The sequence below is a fragment of the Salmo salar genome, chromosome ssa28, assembly GCF_905237065.1.
Source record: "Salmo salar chromosome ssa28, Ssal_v3.1, whole genome shotgun sequence".
Lineage (NCBI taxonomy): Eukaryota > Metazoa > Chordata > Actinopteri > Salmoniformes > Salmonidae > Salmo > Salmo salar.
This window is the reverse complement of record NC_059469.1, coordinates 40,702,352-40,722,577: the sequence shown is the minus strand read 5'-3', so window position 1 is coordinate 40,722,577 and position 20,226 is coordinate 40,702,352. Positions and strand designations below refer to the sequence as shown.

The following is a 20,226-nucleotide window of genomic DNA, read 5'->3' as shown; positions in this document are numbered from 1 at the left end:
TACCGAGTCTATATACAGGGGGTACCGAGGCTATATACTGTGGGTACAGGGGGTACCGATGCTATATACAGGGGGTACCGATGCTATATACAGGGGGTACCCAGGCTAGAGGCTATATACAGGGGGTACCGAGGCTACAAACAGGGGGTACCGAGGCTATATACAGGGGGTACCGAGGCTACATACAGGGGGTACCGAGGCTACATACAGGGGGTACAGGGGGTACCGATGCTATATACAGGGGGTACCGAGGCTATATACAGGGGGTACCGAGGCTACATACAGGGGGTACCGAGGCTATATACAGGGGGTACCGAGGCTATATACAGGGGGTACCGAGGCTACATACAGGGGGTACCGAGTCTATATACAGGGGGTACCGATGCTATATACAGGGGGTACCGAGGCTATATACAGGGGGTACCGAGTCTATATACAGGGGGTACAGGGGGTACCGAGGCTATATACAGGGGGTACCGAGGCTATATACAGGGGGTACCGAGTCTATATACAGGGGGTACAGGGGGTACCGATGCTATATACAGGGGGTACCGAGGCTATATACAGGGGGTACAGGGGGTACCGAGGCTATATACAGGGGGTACCGAGGCTATATACAGGGGGTACCGAGGCTACATACAGGGGGTACCGAGGCTATGTACAGGGGGTTCTGGCACACAGCTCGGACACCCATGTATACAGTACAATGATAGTAGAACGGACCAGTACCAGATCAATACTAGTAGAACGGACCAGTACCAGATCAATACTAGTAGAACAGACCAGTACCAGATCAATGATAGTAGAACGGACCAGTACCAGATCAATGATAGTAGAACGGACCAGTACCAGATCAATACTAGTAGAACAGACCAGTACCAGATCAATGATAGTAGAACGGACCAGTACCAGATCAATGATAGTAGAACGGACCAGTACCAGATCAATGATAGTAGAACGGACCAGTACCAGATCAATACTAGTAGAACAGACCAGTACCAGATCAATGATAGTAAAACATGCCAGATCAATATTAAGACTCTCTAGTCTTCAACTGCATATTAAACATGTATTTTTGTTCCCATTATCCTTATTCTCAAACCCCCTCTGCGTCACCCCTAACTAACCCCCTCTCAACCCCCCAACCAACCCCCTCTCAACCCCCCTAACTAACCCCCTCTCAACCCCCCAACCAACCCCCTCTCAACCCCCTAACTAACCCCCTCTCAACCCCCCAACTAACCCCCTCTCAACCCACCAACCAACCCCCTCTCAACCCCCCTAACCAACCCCCTCTCAACCCCCTTAACTAACCCCCTCTCAACCCCCCAACTAACCCCCTCTCCGTCACCCCTAACTAACCCCCTCTCAACCCCCCTAACCAACCCCCTCTCAACCCCCCTACCTAACCCCCTCTCATCACCCCTAACTAACCCCCTCTCAACCCCCCTAACCAACCCCCTCTCATCCCCCTTAACTAACCCCCTCTCATCACCCCTAACTAACCCCCTCTCAACCCCCCTAACCAACCCCCTCTCATCCCCCTTAACCAACCCCCTCTCATCCCCCCTAACTAACCCCCTCTCAACCTCCTTCAACCCCCCTAACTAACCCCCTCTCAACCCCCTAACCAACCCCCTCTCAACCCCCCTAACTAACCCCCTCTCAACCCCCCTAACTATCCCCTCTCCGCCACCCCTAACTAACCCCCTCTCAACCCCCCTAACCAACCCCCTCTCAACCCCCTAACCAACCCTAACCAACCCCCTCTCCATCACCCCTAACTAACCCCCTCTCAACCCCCCTAACCCCCTCTCAACCCCCCTAACCAACCCCCTCTCAACCCCCTAACCAACCCCCTCTCCATCACCCCTAACTAACCCCCTCTCAACCCCCCTAACCCCCTCTCAACCCCCCTAACTATCCCCTCTCCGTCACCCCCTAACTAACCCCCTCTCAACCCCCTAACCCCCTCTCAACCCCCCTAACCAACCCCCTCTCCATCACCCCTAACTAACCCCCTCTCAACCCTCCTAACTAACCCCCTCTCAACCCCCCTAACTATCCCCTCTCCGTCACCCCTAACTAACCCCCTCTCAACCCCCTAACCAACCCTAACCAACCCCCTCTCCATCACCCCTAACTAACCCCCTCTCAACCCCCCTAACCCCCTCTCAACCCCCTCTCCATCACCCCTAACTAACCCCCTCTCAACCCCCCTAACCCCCTCTCAACCCCCTAACCAACCCCCTCTCCATCAACCCCCTAACCCCCTCTCAACCCCCCTAACCCCCTCTCAACCCCCCTAACCCCTCTCAACCCCCCTAACTAACCCCCTCTAGCTGTTCAGAGTCCGAGTTCTCTGTGCAAACGGTTACATTTGACACTTTTAGTTTGTGTTGTTGATTTTGACTGAAGGTTGTGTCTCTTTTTCAGTAACACTGTGCTGAGGAAGGACGTGAGAGTGATGGACACAGACTCTCCTCCTAAAGCTGATGTAGGGCTCAAGCCAGGTGAGATATCACTGTCTGTCTGTGTTCACCCCTGCGGAGGGGAGGAGGAGGAGAGGGGAAGAGCAGGAGGATGAAGAGAGAAGAGGAGGGATGTCTTCCTCTAGCATAGACAGACTGATTCACCAGGGTCCGTGTATTCATAATGTGTTTTAGAGTAGGAGTGATGTTTAGGGCCTCTCTGTCAGACCATGTAGTCTTGTTCATTATCTAAACTGACTGTAGATCAGCAGCACTCCTAGCCTGAGATGCTTTGTGATCACGGGCCGGGTCATGATGTCATTTCCTTCCTTGAACTGACATTTTCTTACCCTGTATTATGGAGGTAATAATCTGTGAGGGGGCATGGTGGTAATAATCTGTGAGGGGCATATGGAGGTAATAATCTGTGAGGGGCATATGTATTATGGAGGTAATAATCTGTGAGAGGCATGGTGGTAATAATCTGTGAGAGGCATGGTGGTAATAATCTGTGAGGGGCATGGTGGTAATAATCTGTGAGGGGCATATGTATTATGGAGGTAATAATCTGTGAGGGACATATGTATTATGGTGGTAATAATCTGTGAGGGGCATATGTATTATGGAGGTAATAATCTGTGAGGGACATGGTGGTAATAATCTGGGAGGGGCATATGTATTATGGAGGTAATAATCTGTGAGGGACGTACAGTGCATTTGGAAGTATTCTCTCAAGCTCTGTCAGGTTGAATGGGGAGCATCACTGCACAGCTATTTTCAGGTCTCTCCAGAGATGTTCGATCTGGTTTAAGTCCGGGCTCTGGCTGGGCCACTCAAGGACATTCTGAGACTTGTCCCTAAGCCACTTCTTCATTGTCTTGGCTGTGTGCTTAAGGTCACTGTCCTGTTGGAAGGTGAACCTTCGCCCCAGTCTGAGGTCCAGAGCGCTCTGGAGCAGGTTTTCATCAAGGACCTCTCTGTACTTTGCTCCGTTCATCTTTGCCTCGATCCTGCTGCTGAAAAACATCCCCACAGCAAGATGCTGCCACCACCATGCTTCACCGTAGGGATGGTGCCAGGTTTCCTCCAGACGTGACGCTTGGCATTCAGGCCAAAGAGTTCAATATTGGTTTCATCAGACCAGAGAATCTTGTTTCTCGTGGTCTGAGAGTCCTTTAGGTGCCTTTTGGCAAACCCAAAGCGGGCTGTCGTGTGCCTTTTACTGAGGAGTGGCTTCCATTCTGCCACTCTACCATAAAGGCCTGATTGGTGGAGTGCTGCAGAGATGGTTGTCCTTCTGGAAGGTTCTCCCATCTCCACAGAGGAGCTCTGGAGCTCTGTCAGCGTGACCATCAGGTTCTTGGTCACCTCCCTGACCAAGGTCCTTCTCCCCCGATTGCTCAGTTTGGCCGGGCGGCCAGCTCTAGGAAGAGTCTTGGTGGTTCCAAACTTCTTCCATTTAAGAATGATGGAGGCCACTGTGTTCCTGGGGACCTTCAATGCTGCAGAAATGTTTTGCTACCCTTCCCCAGATCTGTGCCAACAGAATCCTGTCTCGGTGCTCTACAGACAATTCCTTCGACCTCAGGGCTTGGTTTTTGCTCTGACATGCACTGTTAACTGAGGGACCTTATATAGACAGGTGTGTGCCTTCCCAAATCATGCTAAAAACAATTGAATTTACCACAGGTGGACTCCAATCAAGACGTAGAAACATCTCAAGGATGATCAATGGAAACAGGATGCTCCTGAGCTCCATTTCGAGTCTCATAGCAAAGGGTCTGAATACTTATGTAAATAAGGCATTGAATCCATTTTAGAATAGGGCTGTAGCGTAACAAAATGTGGAAAAAGGAAAGGGGTCGGAATACTTTCTGAATGCCCTGTATGTATTATGGAGGTCAGTGGCCCTCAATGTGGTGTGTGTGTGTGTGTGTGTGTGTGTCCGGTGTGTGTGTGTGTGTGTCCGGTGTGTGTGTGTCCGGTGTGTGTGTGTGTGTGTGTGTGTGTGTGTGCGTGTGCGTGTGCGTGTGTGTGTGTGTGTGTGTGTCCGGTGTGTGTGTGTGTGTGTCCGGTGTGTGTGCGGTGTGTGTGTGTGCGGTGTGTGTGTCCGGTGTGTGTGTGTGTCCGGTGTGTGTGTGTGTGCGGTGTGTGTGTGTGTGTGTGTGTGTGTGTGTGTGTGTGTGTGTGTGTGTGTGTGTGTGTGTGTGTGTGTGTGTGTGTGTGTGTGTGTGTGTGTGTGTGTGTGTGTGTGTGTGTGTGTGTGTGTGTGTCAGCGCTGGATGAGGCTCTGGAGTTCGTGCATCAGGCAGCAGTGCCCAGCTCCTGGAGGACAGAGGTGAAGGACGAGAGTTCCAGCAGTGAGGAAGATGATGACGATGATGATGATGAGGAAGAACAGGAGGAAGACGCCAGTGAAGAAGAGGAGGTATTCATGGTCATATTATTCAGTCTTTATCCTGCTGGCTAATAATTCACGCTGACGAAGGTTGTCGCTGAAAAGCGTCAGTTTGTATTGACCTCTGGCTGCTAAAAGACATGAACATTTAACAACATTTTTGAGGCTGCGGCAGGTAGCCTAGTGGTTAGAGCGTTGGACTAGTAACCAGCAGGTAGCCTAGTGGTTAGAGGAGGCAGGTAGCCTAGTGGTTAGAGGAGGCAGGTAGCCTAGTGGTTAGAGCGTTGGACTAGTAACCAGCAGGTAGCCTAGTGGTTAGAGGAGGCAGGTAGCATTGTGGTTAGAGGTTGGACTAGTAACTGAAAGGTTGCAAGTTCGAATCCCCGAGCTGACAAGGTAAAAATCTGTCATTCTGCTCCTGAACAAGGCAGTTAACCCCACCGTTCCTAGGCCGTCATTGTAAATAAGAATTTGTTCTTAACTGACTTGCCTAGTGAAATAAAAGGTAAAATAAATACAAAATAAACATGGACATTTAACGACATGTAAAGTTAATAAATAAATAATTGTAAGCCACAGGACGGCATAAAATCTCATTCTAGGACCCTTTTCTTTTCACATGATGTTGGAAGGAATTTTAAATTGTCCAGGGCATGAATGTGACACACCCCTTTCAGGGCGGCAGGTAACCTCGAGGTTAGAGCGTGTCTTGTAAGGTCGCTGGTTCGAATACCGGAGCCGACAAGGTGAAAAATCTGTTGCTGTGCCCTTGAACAAGGCACTTAACCTTAATCGCTCCAGGGGCGCTCTACAAGCGGTGACCTTGGCTGTGACCCCAATCCCTGCGGGTGTCTCAGGGGGAGTTGGGATATGCAGAAAACACATTTCCATTTCACACTTGTGTGTAACAGGAAAATATAAGCACACCACCAAAATTATGAATTATTATTATTATTATAGGAGTCAAGGTCATCTGTGTTGTAATTTCCTGTTCCTGTGTGCAGGAGGAAGTGGAGCCCTTCCCCGAGGAGAGAGAGAATTTCTTGCAGCAGCTGTACAAGTTCATGGAGGACAGAGGTGAGACACACTCTTTAAGATCAATCCCAACTCCTGCCTCCTCCCACAGAGCTGAATGCTCCCCTCTGTTTACTGTAGTGTTACATGGTGTACTGCAACTTCACTACCTTTCTGATACTACAACATGAAAAACAGATAGCCATTACAATTTGTTACTTTCACTACTTCTGTCAATTGTGTCTTGAGAGGATCGAGTCAGTCTAGTAATTTGTCTGAATCTTCTCAAGGGGGCAGTAGTAAGCTAGCCAGGCTACATGTCTTCTCTAGGGGGCAGTAAGCTAGCCAGGCTACTTGTATTCTCTAGGGGGCAGTAGTAAGCTAGCCAGGCTACTTGTCTTCTCTAGGGGGCAGTAGTAAGCTAGCCAGGCTACTTGTCTTCTCTGGGGGCAGTAGTAAGCTAGCCAGGCTACTTGTCTTCTCTAGGGGGCAGTAGTAAGCTAGCCAGGCTACTTGTCTTCTCTAGGGGGCAGTAGTAAGCTAGCCAGGCTACTTGTCTTCTCTAGGGGGCAGTAGTAAGCTAGCCAGGCTACTTGTCTTCTCTAGGGGGCAGTAGTAAGCTAGCCAGGCTACTTGTCTTCTCTAGGGGGCAGTAGTAAGCTAGCCAGGCTACTTGTCTTCTCTAGGGGGCAGTAGTAAGCTAGCCAGGCTACTTGTCTTCTCTAGGGGGCAGTAGTAAGCTAGCCAGGCTACTTGTCTTCTCTAGGGGGCAGTAGTAAGCTAGCCAGGCTACTTGTCTTCTCTAAGGGGCAGTAGTAAGCTAGCCAGGCTACTTGTCTTCTCTAAGGGGCAGTAGTAAGCTAGCCAGGCTACTTGTCTTCTCTAGGGGGCAGTAGTAAGCTAGCCAGGCTACTTGTCTTCTCTAGGGGACAGTAGTAAGCCAGCCAGGCTACTTGTCTTCTCTAGGGGGCAGTAGTAAGCTAGCCAGGCTACTTGTCTTCTCTAAGGGGCAGTAGTAAGCTAGCCAGGCTACTTGTCTTCTCTAGGGGACAGTAGTAAGCTAGCCAGGCTACTTGTCTTCTCTAGGGGACAGTAGTAAGCTAGCCAGGCTACTTGTCTTCTCTAAGGGGCAGTAGTAAGCTAGCCAGGCTACTTGTCTTCTCTAGGGGACAGTAGTAAGCTAGCCAGGCTACTTGTCTTCTCTAGGGGACAGTAGTAAGCTAGCCAGGCTACTTGTCTTCTCTAGGGGACAGTAGTAAGCCAGCCAGGCTATTTGCTCATGCAGCTGGCACAGCATAAGCCACTTTTGAGAAGCAAGCGAGAGGAGAGAAAATGGTGTTAAAAGGTGTTATGAAGCAGAGGAAGAGAGGTTTAGTTCCAAAATGACATAACATGACATTTGCATTGTAACGTTATTCTACTAGCAATTAAATTTGATTTTTTTTTGTTGTGACAATGAAATTAACATACATTCAGCATAACATTCATAAGAGCAATTATAGCATGTCATAACTGACAGCAATATATTCAGACTACTTCACGTTTGTCTGGGCTTGCTAACACTAGCCAGCCAGAAGCCCTGGGTGGAGCATTGCACTCTGGGAGTTGAAATGCAGACTGATGAATCGCAGTATGCTGTATGAAATCTGTTGTATTTCTATGGTGTGTAGACTATTGCAATGTAGAAGCTTCAGAAATTAACTTCAGTATTTTTATGTCGTTTTGGAACTAAGCTATTAATTTATTACATTCAATTATTTAGCTGGAATGAGTAATGAGTCATAGCTCTAATGAATGTCTTTTGACCCAATATTCAGGCCATAGATGAGCAAATTAACTCTATGTATCAAATAGAATTTTAAAACAGTTTAAGTGTAATTGTAAAATGATGTCTGCTCTGAGTCTCAGATATGGTTTTGCAAAGGGAATATTGAAGATATTCTTCTGTTATTCAACATGGTGTTTTAAGAAATTGAATATAGAATAGAAGATTTTCTATTTGTTATTTTAGTTCCACCAGTTATCAACAAATTGTTTAAAAAAAGGATTATTCTGTGACTAGCTAATAAGCTTTCTTTTTTTTGCTGTGGTATCATTTTAGATGTGAGTATTGTTTTAGATGTGAGTATTGTTTTAGATGTGAGTATTGTTTTAGATGTGAGTATTGTTTTAGATGTGAGTATTGTTTTAGATTTGAGTATCGTTTCGGTATTTAGCATCATGATACTAAACCTGGTATTGGTATCGAAGTAAAAATTCTGGTATTGCGACAAAACTAGTTTGAGTGTTACGTTTTGAACAAACTTTATGTACCTTGCACCTGAAAGTAGCTAGATGTGTGTGCACTACTTCTGAACCTGTTTTCATCTAAACATTGTTTATCCTCATGTAGGAACCCCCATTAACAAGAAACCAGTGCTGGGCTACAGGAACCTGGATCTCTTCAAGCTCTACAGACTGGTGCAGAAACTGGGAGGCTTCCATGATGTGCGTACCCAACTCCACTGATCATAACCATTTTGTAGATTTTCACCAGCCTTTGTCCTTAGTGAATGTTCTCATGTGACTTATTGGCGACCACAATCTCTAACGTCTCTATTTCTCTGTGTCCTGTTGTGTCGTGTCCTGAGCAGATTGAGAGCGGGTCCGTATGGAAGACCGTCTACCAGGCTCTGGGTATCCCTGTTCTTAACTCTGCCGCCGGCTACAACGTCAAATGTGCTTACCGCAAGTACGTATTGCCACTCCGGCCCTGCATATTTTAGGACATATACAGTGGGGGTCCGAAATTATTGACACCCTTGATAAAGATTGTATAAAAAAAAGACTGTATAAAATAACTAAATACCAAATACTGAGCTATACTGTATGCTCATTAAATATGTATATATATTTTTTTTAATCATAATCCAATGTCTAAGAGAAAGAGATTTTTAACAAGTAATAAAAAACAATTCTCCAAAGGATAGGTGTCAAAATGATTGTCTACCCCTGTTTTCAATACTTCACCTTATGAGGATAATGGCACTGAGCCTTTTTCGACAGTTATTGACTACAATAAATGCAGCTGCCACTATTGAAACCATTTGGACACAGTTTATCATAACTCATTGCACTTTATTATGGCTGGTCGGTTCAGTACACATCAGGTGATTGTTGTGGTGTTTGTTCATTGTTTGACAGGTTGTCTTTGTAAATCCTTTATTAACTTAAATGTATAAATAAAGTAAGAAATATATACGGGACGGTACCAGTCAAACGTTTGGACACAGCTACTCATTCCAGGGTTTTTCTTTATTTTACTATTTTCTACGTTGTAGAATAATTAAATAACACATATGGAATCATGTAGTAACCAAAAAAGAGTCAAACAAATCAAAATATGTTTTATATTTGAGATTTCTCAAAGTAGTTACCCTTTGCCTTGATGACAGCTTTGCACTCTCTGTCAGAATTGCATTGGGAGCGCTGTCAGTGACCATCGGGTTCTTGGTCACCTCCCTGACCAAGGTCCTTCTCCCCCGATTGCTCAGTTTGGCCGGGCGGCCAGCTCTAGGAAGAGTCTTGGTGGTTCCAAACTTCTTCCATTTAAGAGTGATGGAGGGCACTGTGTTCTTGGGGACCTTCAATGCTGCAGAAATGTTTTGGTACCCATCCCCAGATCTGTGCCAACAGAATCTTGTCTCGTAGCTCTACGGACAATTCCTTCGACCTCATGGCTTGGTTTTTGCTCTGACATCCACTGTTAACTGTGGGATCTTATATAGACAGAATCAACAGGCAAGGCTCTAATTGTGGAGTGACGTCATCAGAGTTGCCAGCTGAACACTGTATGCTGGAAACACTTGGTTTGTTTTTACGTGGATTCATTAGCTTTTAACAGCTAAGACCGCTATTTATTGTCCCGGAATCCCGCTTAACAGACAGGTTGAAGCCTGCTTGACAGAGACGCTAAGCTGTTAGCCATCAAGCTAACTAAGTTGGTACCAGATGAGTTTTGTAATGGAGCCCTCTTTATCTGGAGAGGTAAATGAACGGTTCCAGAGCTGTAGGAGCTGAATCTATCACCCACTGTTTCAGGACAAACCAGACCACTGTGTTCCAGTGCTGTAGGAGCTGTATCTACTACGATCTGTTTCAGGACAAACCAGACCACTGTGTTCCAGAGCTGTAGGAGCTGAAGCTATCACCCACTGTTTCAGAACAAACCAGACCAATGTGTTCCAGAGCTGTAGGAGCTGAAGCTATCACCCACTGTTTCAGGACAAACCAGACCACTGTGTTCCAGTGCTGTAGGAGCTGTATCACACGATCTGTTTCAGGACAAACCAGACCACTGTGTTCCAGAGCTGTAGGAGCTGAAGCTATCACCCACTGTTTCAGAACAAACCAGACCAAAGTGTTCCAGTGCTGTAGGAGCTGAAGCTATCACCCACTGTTTCAGGACAAACCAGACCACTGTGTTCCAGTGCTGTAGGAGCTGTATCTACTACGATCTGTTTCAGGACAAACCAGACCACTGTGTTCCAGTGCTGTAGGAGCTGTATCTATCACCCACTGTTTCAGGACAAACCAGACCACTGTGTTCCAGAGCTGTAGGAGCTGAAGCTATCACCCACTGTTTCAGGACAAACCAGACCACTGTGTTCCAGTGCTGTAGGAGCTGTATCTACTACGATCTGTTTCAGGACAAACCAGTCCACTGTGTTCCAGAGCTGTAGGAGCTGTATCTACTACGATCTGTTTCAGGACAAACCAGACCACTGTGTTCCAGTGCTGTAGGAGCTGTATCTACTACGATCTGTTTCAGGACAAACCAGACCACTGTGTTCCAGAGCTGTAGGAGCTGAAGCTATCACCCACTGTTTCAGGACAAACCAGACCACTGTGTTCCAGTGCTGTAGGAGCTGTATCTACTACGATCTGTTTCAGGACAAACCAGACCACTGTGTTCCAGAGCTGTAGGAGCTGAAGCTATCACCCACTGTTTCAGGACAAACCAGACCACTGTGTTCCAGTGCTGTAGGAGCTGTATCTACTACGATCTGTTTCAGGACAAACCAGACCACTGTGTTCCAGAGCTGTAGGAGCTGAAGCTATCACCCACTGTTTCAGGACAAACCAGACCACTGTGTTCCAGTGCTGTAGGAGCTGTATCTACTACGATCTGTTTCAGGACAAACCAGACCACTGTGTTCCAGAGCTGTAGGAGCTGAAGCTATCACCCACTGTTTCAGGACAAACCAGACCACTGTGTTCCAGAGCTGTAGGAGCTGAAGCTATCACCCACTGTTTCAGGACAAACCAGACCACTGTGTTCCAGAGCTGTAGGAGCTGTATCTACTACGATCTGTTTCAGGACAAACCAGACCACTGTGTTCCAGTGCTGTAGGAGCTGAAGCTATCACCCACTGTTTCAGGACAAACCAGACCACTGTGTTCCAGTGCTGTAGGAGCTGTATCTACTATGATCTGTTTCAGGACAAACCAGACCACTGTGTTCCAGAGCTGTAGGAGCTGAATGTACTACGATCTGTTTCTGGACAAACCAGACCACTGTGTTCCAGTGCTGTAGGAGCTGTATCTACTACGATCTGTTTCAGGACAAACCAGACCACTGTGTTCCAGTGCTGTAGGAGCTGTATCTACTACGATCTGTTTCAGGACAAACCAGACCACTGTGTTCCAGTGCTGTAGGAGCTGAAGCTATCCTACTGGTGTTTCAGGACAAACCAGACCACTGTGTTCCAGTGCTGTAGGAGCTGTATCTACTACGATCTGTTTCAGGACAAACCAGACCACTGTGTTCCAGTGCTGTATCTTCTACGATCTGTTTCAGGACAAACCAGACCACTGTGTTCCAGTGCTGTAGGAGCTGTATCTACTACACTTTGTTTCAGGACAAACCAGACCACTCGGAGTTCCATTGCGGCAATTGTTTACTTGCTGAGGATTATAGTCTTGAGGTGGCTCTCTTGATCACGCAGGTCACCAGCCTACGTAAACGCAGAGAGGAATGTTTACCTTTTCTACGCCGGTGGCTAGACAGCGTTCGCGCATGTCGGATGCATCTCTGCCTTGTCGTTTGTCATTATCCGACTAGCCGGTGTTGCCCGGAGCTCCCCCATCTGATAGCGGAGTCGAAGGAGCACAGCCAGAGGAACATGGCAATCAAAGATGGTCACTTGTCACGAGCTGTGGAAGCCGAAGTCAGTGGCCTCCCTCAAAGCAGTCTACACTCCCAACGAGAAGACCGAAGCGGATACAAACAACAAAAAGTTTAGCCATCCTGGAGCCTGATCTTCCTGCACCTTCGTCGGTGGGGGTACCTGTGTCTGCGGCCGCAGCGCCTTTTCCTACGATTTCTAAGTTGACGTGGGCAACCTTCCGTCCCTGCTCTGGATCGAGCGGGGCTTCTCCATCTGTCGGAGGCCTGCACCAGACACCGGGAGCTACGGACTCAAGTTATCCTGCCTCTCACCCGTCCTTTTAGGGTTCTCCGAATCCTGTGAAGGGTGGGAGTGGGTGGATTTCCTCATCTTTCTCGCCAGCCATGATTTTGGGCAGCTCCATGGTAAGAAATGTGACTGTTTTTGCACCAGGAACAATGTCCCATCCTGGAGCTCGAGTAAATGACGTTAGAAAGCTGCTCCCGAATGTACCACGCAAGGACATGGAAATGGATTCTATCGTAGTTCATGTGGGTTTTAATGACATTATGAAGGGCAGCTCTGAACAGTTGAAACTGGATTTCAAAGAGCTGATTGACCGTGGCATCCGTGACAGCGAGAGAGAAGTGTCTAGCCATGTATACAGGTAAGATAGTCTAGTTACTGTAGCTACATTTTCAGATATTACACGTTTCTAATTTAGTCAGAAAGTCATTTTCATTTCAAGTTAAAGTGTACTGTTAGCTAGCTCGCTAACGTTAGCTGGCTGGCTAAGTGTACTGTTAGCTAGCTCGCTAACGTTAGCTGGCTGGCTAAGTGTACTGTTAGCGAGCTCGCTAACGTTAGCTGGCTGGCTAAGTGTACTTTTAGCTAGCTCGCTAACGTTAGCTTGCTGGCTAAGTGTACTGTTAGCTAGCTCACTAACGTTAGCTGGCTGGCTAAGTGTACTGTTAGCTAGCTCACTAACATTAGCTGGCTGGCTAAGTGTAAGTGTACTGTTAGCTAGCTTGCTAACTTTGTATGACCTGTGTAGTAATAATCCAAATCAAATGTTATTTGTCACATGCAACTTTTCAGGGAAGTCAGGAACCAATATACACAGTCCGTTAGGAAAGCTAAGGCTAGCTTTTTCAAACAGAAATTTACATCTTGTAGCACTAATTCCAAAACGTTTTGGGACACTGTAAAGTCCATGGAGAATAAGAGCACCTCCTCCCAGCTGCCCACTGCACTGATGCTAGGAAACACTGTCACCACCGATAAATCAATAAGCATTTCTCTACGGCTGGCCATGCTTTTCACCTGGCTACCCCTACCTCGGTCTACAGCTCTGCACCCCCTGCAGCAACTTGCCCAAGCCCCCCCCCCTTCTCCTTCACCCAAATCCAGACAGCTGATGTTCTGAAAGAGCTGCAAAATCTGGATCCCTACAAATCAGCCGGGCTAGACAATCTGGACCCTCTCTTTCTAAAATGATCTGCCGAAATTGTTGCAACCCCTATTACTAGCCTGTTCAACCTCTCTTTCGTATCGTCTGAGATTCCTAAAGGTTGGAGAGCTTCCTCGGTCATCCCCCCCCTCTTCAAAGGGGGAGACACTCTAGACCCAAATTGTTAAAGACCTATATCCATCCTGCCCTGCCTTTCTAAAGTCTTCGAAAGCCAAGTTAACAAACAGGTCACCGACCATTTTGAATCCCACCGTACCTTCTCCACTATGCAATCTGGTTTCTGAGCTGGTCATGGGTGCACCTCAGCCATGCTCAAGGTCCTAAACAATATCATAACCGCCATCAATAAAAGGCAGTACTGTGCAGCCGTCTTCATCGACCTGGCCAAGACTTTCGACTCTGTCAATCACAACATTCTTATCGGCAGACTCAACAGCCTTGGTTTCTCTAATGACTGCCTCGCCTGATTCACCAACTACTTCTCAGACAGAGTTCAGTGTGTCAAATCGGAGGGCCTGTTGTCTGGAACTCTGGCAGGCTCTATGGGGGTACCACAGGGTTCAATTCTCAGGACGACTCTTTTCTCTGTATATATCAATGATGTCGCTCTTGCTGCTGGTGATCCTCTGATCCACCTCTACGCAGACGACACCATTCTGTATACATCTGGCCCATCTTTGGACACTGTGTTAACAAACCTCCAAACAAGCTTCAATGCCATACAACTCTCCTTCTGTGACCTCCAACTGCTTTTAGACGCTAGTAAAACTAAATGCATGCTATTCAACCGATTGCTGCCCACACCTGCCCGCCCGACTAGCATCACTACTCTGGATGGTTCTGACTTAGCATATGTGGACAACTTCAAATACCTAGGTGTCTGGTTAGACTGTAAACTCTCACATTAAGCATCTCCAATCCAAAATTAAATCTAGAATCGGCTTCCTAGTCGCAACAAAGCAACCTTCACTCATGCTGCCAAACATACCCTCGTAAAACTAACTATCCTGCCGATCCTCGACTTCGGCGATGTCATTTACGAAATAGCCTCCAACACTCTACTCAGCAAACTGGATGCAGTCTATCACAGTGCCATCCGTTTTGTCACCAAAGCCCCATATACTACCCACCACTGCGACCTGTATGATCTCGTTGGCTGGCCCTCGCTACATATTCGTCGCCAAACTCACTGGCTCCAGGTCATCTATAAGTCTTTGCTAGGTAAAGCCCCGCCTTTAACTCAGTTCACTGGTCAACATGGCAACACCCACCAGTAGCACGCGCTCCAGCAGGTATTTTTCACTGGTCACCCCCAAAGTCAACACCTCTTTGCCTGCCTTTCCTTCCAGTTCTCTGCTGCCAATGACTGGAACAAATTGCAAAAATCAATGAAGCTGGAGACTTATATCTCCCTCTCTAACTTTAAACATCAGCTGTCAGAGCAGCTTACCGATCATTGTACCTGTACACAGCCCATCTGGAAATAGCCCACCCAACTACCTCATCCCCATATTGTTATTTATCCTCTTGCTCTTTTGCACCCCAGTATCTCTACTTGCACATCATCATCTGCATATCTATCACTCCAGTGTTAATGCTAAATTGTAATTATTTCGCCTCAATGGCCTATTTATTGCCTTACCTCCCTACATTTGCACACACTGTACATAGATTTTCCTATAGTATTATTGACTGTACGTTTGTTTATTTGTAACTCTGTGTTGTTGTTTCTGTCGCACTGCTTTGCTTAATCTTGGCCAGGTCGCAGTTGTAAACGAGAACTTGTTCTCAACTAGCCTACCTGGTTAAATAAAGGACTTGTTCTCAACTGGCCTACCTGGTTAAATAAAGGACTTGTTCTCAACTAGCCTACCTGGTTAAATAAAGGACTTGTTCTCAACTAACCTACCTGGTTAAATAAAGGACTTGTTCTCAACTAGCCTACCTGGTTAAATAAAGGACTTGTTCTCAACTAGCCTACCTGGTTAAATAAAGGACTTGTTCTCAACTAGCCTACCTGGTTAAATAAAGGGGAAATAAATAAAAACACAGGACAAATTGTTATTTATAAAGATGACCTATCAAACATAATAAACACCAACAATTACATTATACCAGATGTGTACTGGACCTACCAGCCGTTATACCTGATGTGTACTGGACCTACCAGCCGTTATACCAGATGTGTACTGGACCTACCAGCCGTTATACCAGATGTGTACTGGACCTACCAGCCGTTATACCAGATGTGTACTGGACCTACCAGCCGTTATACCAGATGTGTACTGGACCTACCAGCCGTTATACCAGATGTGTACTGGACCTACCAGCCGTTATACCAGATGTGTACTGGACCTACCAGCCGTTATACCTGATGTGTACTGGACCTACCAGCCGTTATACCAGATGTGTACTGGACCTACCAGCCGTTATACCTGATGTGTACTGGACCTACCAGCCGTTATACCAGATGTGTACTGGACCTACCAGCCGTTATACCAGATGTGTACTGGACCTACCAGCCGTTATACCAGATGTGTACTGGACCTACCAGCCGTTATACCAGATGTGTACTGGACCTACCAGCCGTTATACCAGATGTGTACTGGACCTACCAGCCGTTATACCAGATGTGTACTGGAACTACCAGCCGTTATACCATATGTGTACTGGACCTACCAGCCGTAATACCAGATGTGTACTGGACCTACCAGCCGTTATACCAGATGTGTACTGGACCTACCAGCCTTTATACCAGATGTGTACTGGACCTACCAGCCTTTATACCAGATGTGTACTGGACCTACCAGCCGTTATACCAGATGTGTACTGGACCTACCAGCCGTTATACCAGATGTGTACTGGACCTACCAGCCGTTATACCAGATGTGTACTGGACCTACCAGCCGTTATACCAGATGTGTACTGGACCTACCAGCCGTTATACCAGATGTGTACTGGACCTACCAGCCGTTATACCAGATGTGTACTGGACCTACCAGCCGTTATACCAGATGTGTACTGGACCTACCAGCCGTTATACCAGATGTGTACTGGACCTACCAGCCGTTATACCAGATGTGTACTGGACCTACCAGCCGTTATACCAGATGTGTACTGGACCTACCAGCCTTTATACCAGATGTGTACTGGACCTACCAGCCGTTATACCAGATGTGTACTGGACCTACCAGCCGTTATACCAGATGTGTACTGGACCTACCAGCCGTTATACCAGATGTGTACTGGACCTACCAGCCGTTATACCAGATGTGTACTGGACCTACCAGCCGTTATACCAGATGTGTACTGGACCTACCAGCCTTTATACCAGATGTGTACTGGACCTACCAGCCTTTATACCAGATGTGTACTGGACCTACCAGCCGTTATACCAGATGTGTACTGGACCTACCAGCCGTTATACCAGATGTGTACTGGACCTACCAGCCGTTATACCAGATGTGTACTGGACCTACCAGCCGTTATACCAGATGTGTACTGGACCTACCAGCCTTTATACCAGATGTGTACTGGACCTACCAGCCTTTATACCAGATGTGTACTGGACCTACCAGCCGTTATGCCAGATGTGTACTGGACCTACCAGCCGTTATGCCAGATGTGTACTGAACCTACCAGCCGTTATACCAGATGTGTGCTGAACCTACCAGCCTTTATACCAGATGTGTACTGGACCTACCAGCCGTTATCCCAGATGTGTACTGGACCTACCAGCCGTTATACCAGATGTGTACTGGACCCACCAGCCGTTATACCAGATGTGTACTGGACCTACCAGCCGTTATACCAGATGTGTACTGGACCTACCAGCCTTTATACCAGATGTGTACTGGACCTACCAGCCTTTATACCAGATGTGTACTGGACCTACCAGCCGTTATGCCAGATGTGTACTGGACCTACCAGCCGTTATACCAGATGTGTACTGGACCTACCAGCCGTTATACCAGATGTGTACTGAACCTACCAGCCTTTATACCAGATGTGTACTGAACCTACCAGCCTTTATACCAGATGTGTACTGGACCTACCAGCCTTTATACCAGATGTGTACTGGACCTACCAGCCATTATGGCTGATGTGTACTGAACCTACCAGCCTTTATACCAGATGTGTACTGAACCTACCAGCCGTTATACCAGATGTGTACTGGACCTACCAGCCGTTATACCAGATGTGTACTGGACCTACCAACCGTTATGGCTGATGTGTACTGGACCTACCAGCCATTATACCAGATGTGTACTGGACCTACCAGCCATTATACCAGATGTGTACTGGACCTACCAGCCGTTATACCAGATGTGTACTGGACCTACCAGCCGTTATGGCTGATGTGTACTGGACCTACCAGCCGTTATGGCTGATGTGTACTGGACCTACCAGCCGTTATGGCTGATGTGTACTGAACCTACCAGCCGTTATGGCTGATGTGTACTGAACCTACCAGCCGTTATGGCTGATGTGTACTGAACCTACCAGCCGTTATACCAGATGTGTACTGGACCTACCAGCCGTTATGGCTGATGTGTACTGAACCTACCAGCCGTTATACCAGATGTGTACTGAACCTACCAGCCGTTATGGCTGATGTGTACTGAACCTACCAGCCGTTATACCAGATGTGTACTGGACCTACCAGCCGTTATGGCTGATGTGTACTGAACCTACCAGCCGTTATACCAGATGTGTACTGGACCTACCAGCCGTTATGGCTGATGTGTACTGGACCTACCAGCCGTTATAAAGTGTAATGCTCCATGGTTTGTCCCAATGGCTTCAGTACAGTGGCTGCTGCATTTATGTAAACAATACCGACATCGTCATAGAGACAACATCGCCATAGTAATCAGTATGAATGTTGACTGAGTGATTTGTTTTCTGCTGTTTAATGAAACACGGGAACTGTTACTATAGAATACTATTTTAATTCTTAATTTCTTCACTCATCAATATGCTGTTTGAAAGATAGCTTTTCGTCAATCCAGAAGCCCAGATATTTATAAGTGTGGATCAATGACGGCACCATCCACATACGCATAAAATCATCAGATGCCTTTTACGTAATCTGGAACATGTACTTGCTTTTACTGCATTAAATACCCATTTCAGTTCAACAAAGGCTTTCTGCAGTAAAGGCAGATGGAAGCCTGTGTGTCTATTATTTCATACAGTATTTTATTGCTCCTCTTTATCAAGGAATCCATTAATACCAGACCCCACGGTGTAGGAGGCACAGTTTTGATGTTGACACCTTTATTTGTGGTTGTTGATGGGATGTGTTGGGTTCCTCCTCAGGTACCTGTATGGGTTTGAGGAATACTGCACCTCCTGCATCATCACTTTCCGTATGGACCTTCCCCTGAAGCAGCCCAAGGCGGAGGGGGAGAGTGGGGAGGCATGGTCAGGGGGAGCCACTACCGTCCCTCCTGTAGCCTCCTCCAGCTGCGGAGAGGAACAGAAGCAGAAAGTATCTCACTGTGAGAAACCCTCAGCGGGCTCAGAGACCAGCAGCGCTCAGCCTAACATCTACAAGGTCTCTGTCTCTCTCACGCTCTCTCTCTCTCTCTCTCTCTGTCTCAATTCAAAGTTTTTTTTTTTGGAAAGTGGAAACTCCTGAGTGGCGCAGCGGTCTAAGGCACTGCATCTCAGTGCTAGAGGCGTCACTACAGACCCTGGTTCGATTCCAGGCTGTATCACAACTGCCTGTGATTGGGAGTCCCATAGGGCAGCGCACAATTGGCTCAACGACATCCGGGTTTGGGTTTGGCCAGGATTAGCTGTCATTGTTAATACGAATTTGTTCTTAACTGACTTGCCTAGATAAATAAAGGTTAAATAAAATAAAAAATAAACATATGTTTACAAAGCAAGTGAAATAGCTATTTTTTTTTGTTGTTTTGTTTATTATCAGAAATTAACAGTAAATGTTACACTTGTAGAAATTTCAAAAAGAATAGAGACTTTTCGCATTTTATAATATTGGCTATACACTGAGTGGACAAAACATTAGGAACACCTGCTCTTTTGACAGACTGACCAGGTGAATCCAGGTGAAAGCTATGATCCCTTATTGATGTCACTTGTTAAATCCACATCCATCAGTGTAGATGAAGGGGAGGAGACAGGTTGGTTGACCAGACATGGTTAAAGAAGGATTTTTAAGTCTTGAGACAATTGAGACATGGATTGTGTATATACAGTGCCTTCGGAAACTATTCAGACCCCTTGACTTGTTCCACATTTTGTTACGTTACAGCCTTATTCTAAAATGGATTAAATTTAAAAAAAAATCCTCATCAATCGACACACAATACCCCATAATGACAAAGCGAAAACAGGGCTTTAGAAATTTTACCAAATGTATTTCAAATAAAAAACAGATACCTTATTTACATAAGTATTAGTATCATCAGTATTCAGACCCTTTGCTATGAGACTCTAAATGGAGCTCAAAGGCATCCTGCTTCCATTGATCATCCTTGAGATGTTTCTACAACTTGACTGGAGTCCACCTGTGATAAATTCAATTGATTGGACATGATTTGGGAAGGCACACACCTGTCTATATAAGGTCCCTCAGTTAACAGTGCATCTGAGAAAAAACCAAGCCCTGAGGTCTAAGGAATTGTCTGTAGAGCACCGAGACAGGATTCTGTTGGCACAGATCTGGGGAAGGGTACCAAAACATTTCTGCAG

The 20,226-nt window shown here is 46.7% G+C and overlaps 1 protein-coding gene across 2 annotated transcripts in view; it reads left to right on the top strand.

Moving 5' to 3' along the window:
* The window catches only part of LOC106590004 (AT-rich interactive domain-containing protein 4B), a 194,444-nt gene that overhangs the window by 108,365 nt on the left and 65,853 nt on the right, over positions 1–20,226 (top strand). For both annotated transcript variants that reach the window (XM_045710453.1, XM_045710452.1), the window contains exons 10-15: positions 2,437–2,513; positions 4,748–4,899; positions 5,874–5,946; positions 8,276–8,370; positions 8,517–8,614; positions 18,826–19,063. In XM_045710453.1, coding sequence (XP_045566409.1) covers positions 2,437–2,513; positions 4,748–4,899; positions 5,874–5,946; positions 8,276–8,370; positions 8,517–8,614; positions 18,826–19,063 — 733 coding nt within the window. The remainder of the gene's footprint in view (positions 1–2,436; positions 2,514–4,747; positions 4,900–5,873; positions 5,947–8,275; positions 8,371–8,516; positions 8,615–18,825; positions 19,064–20,226) is intronic.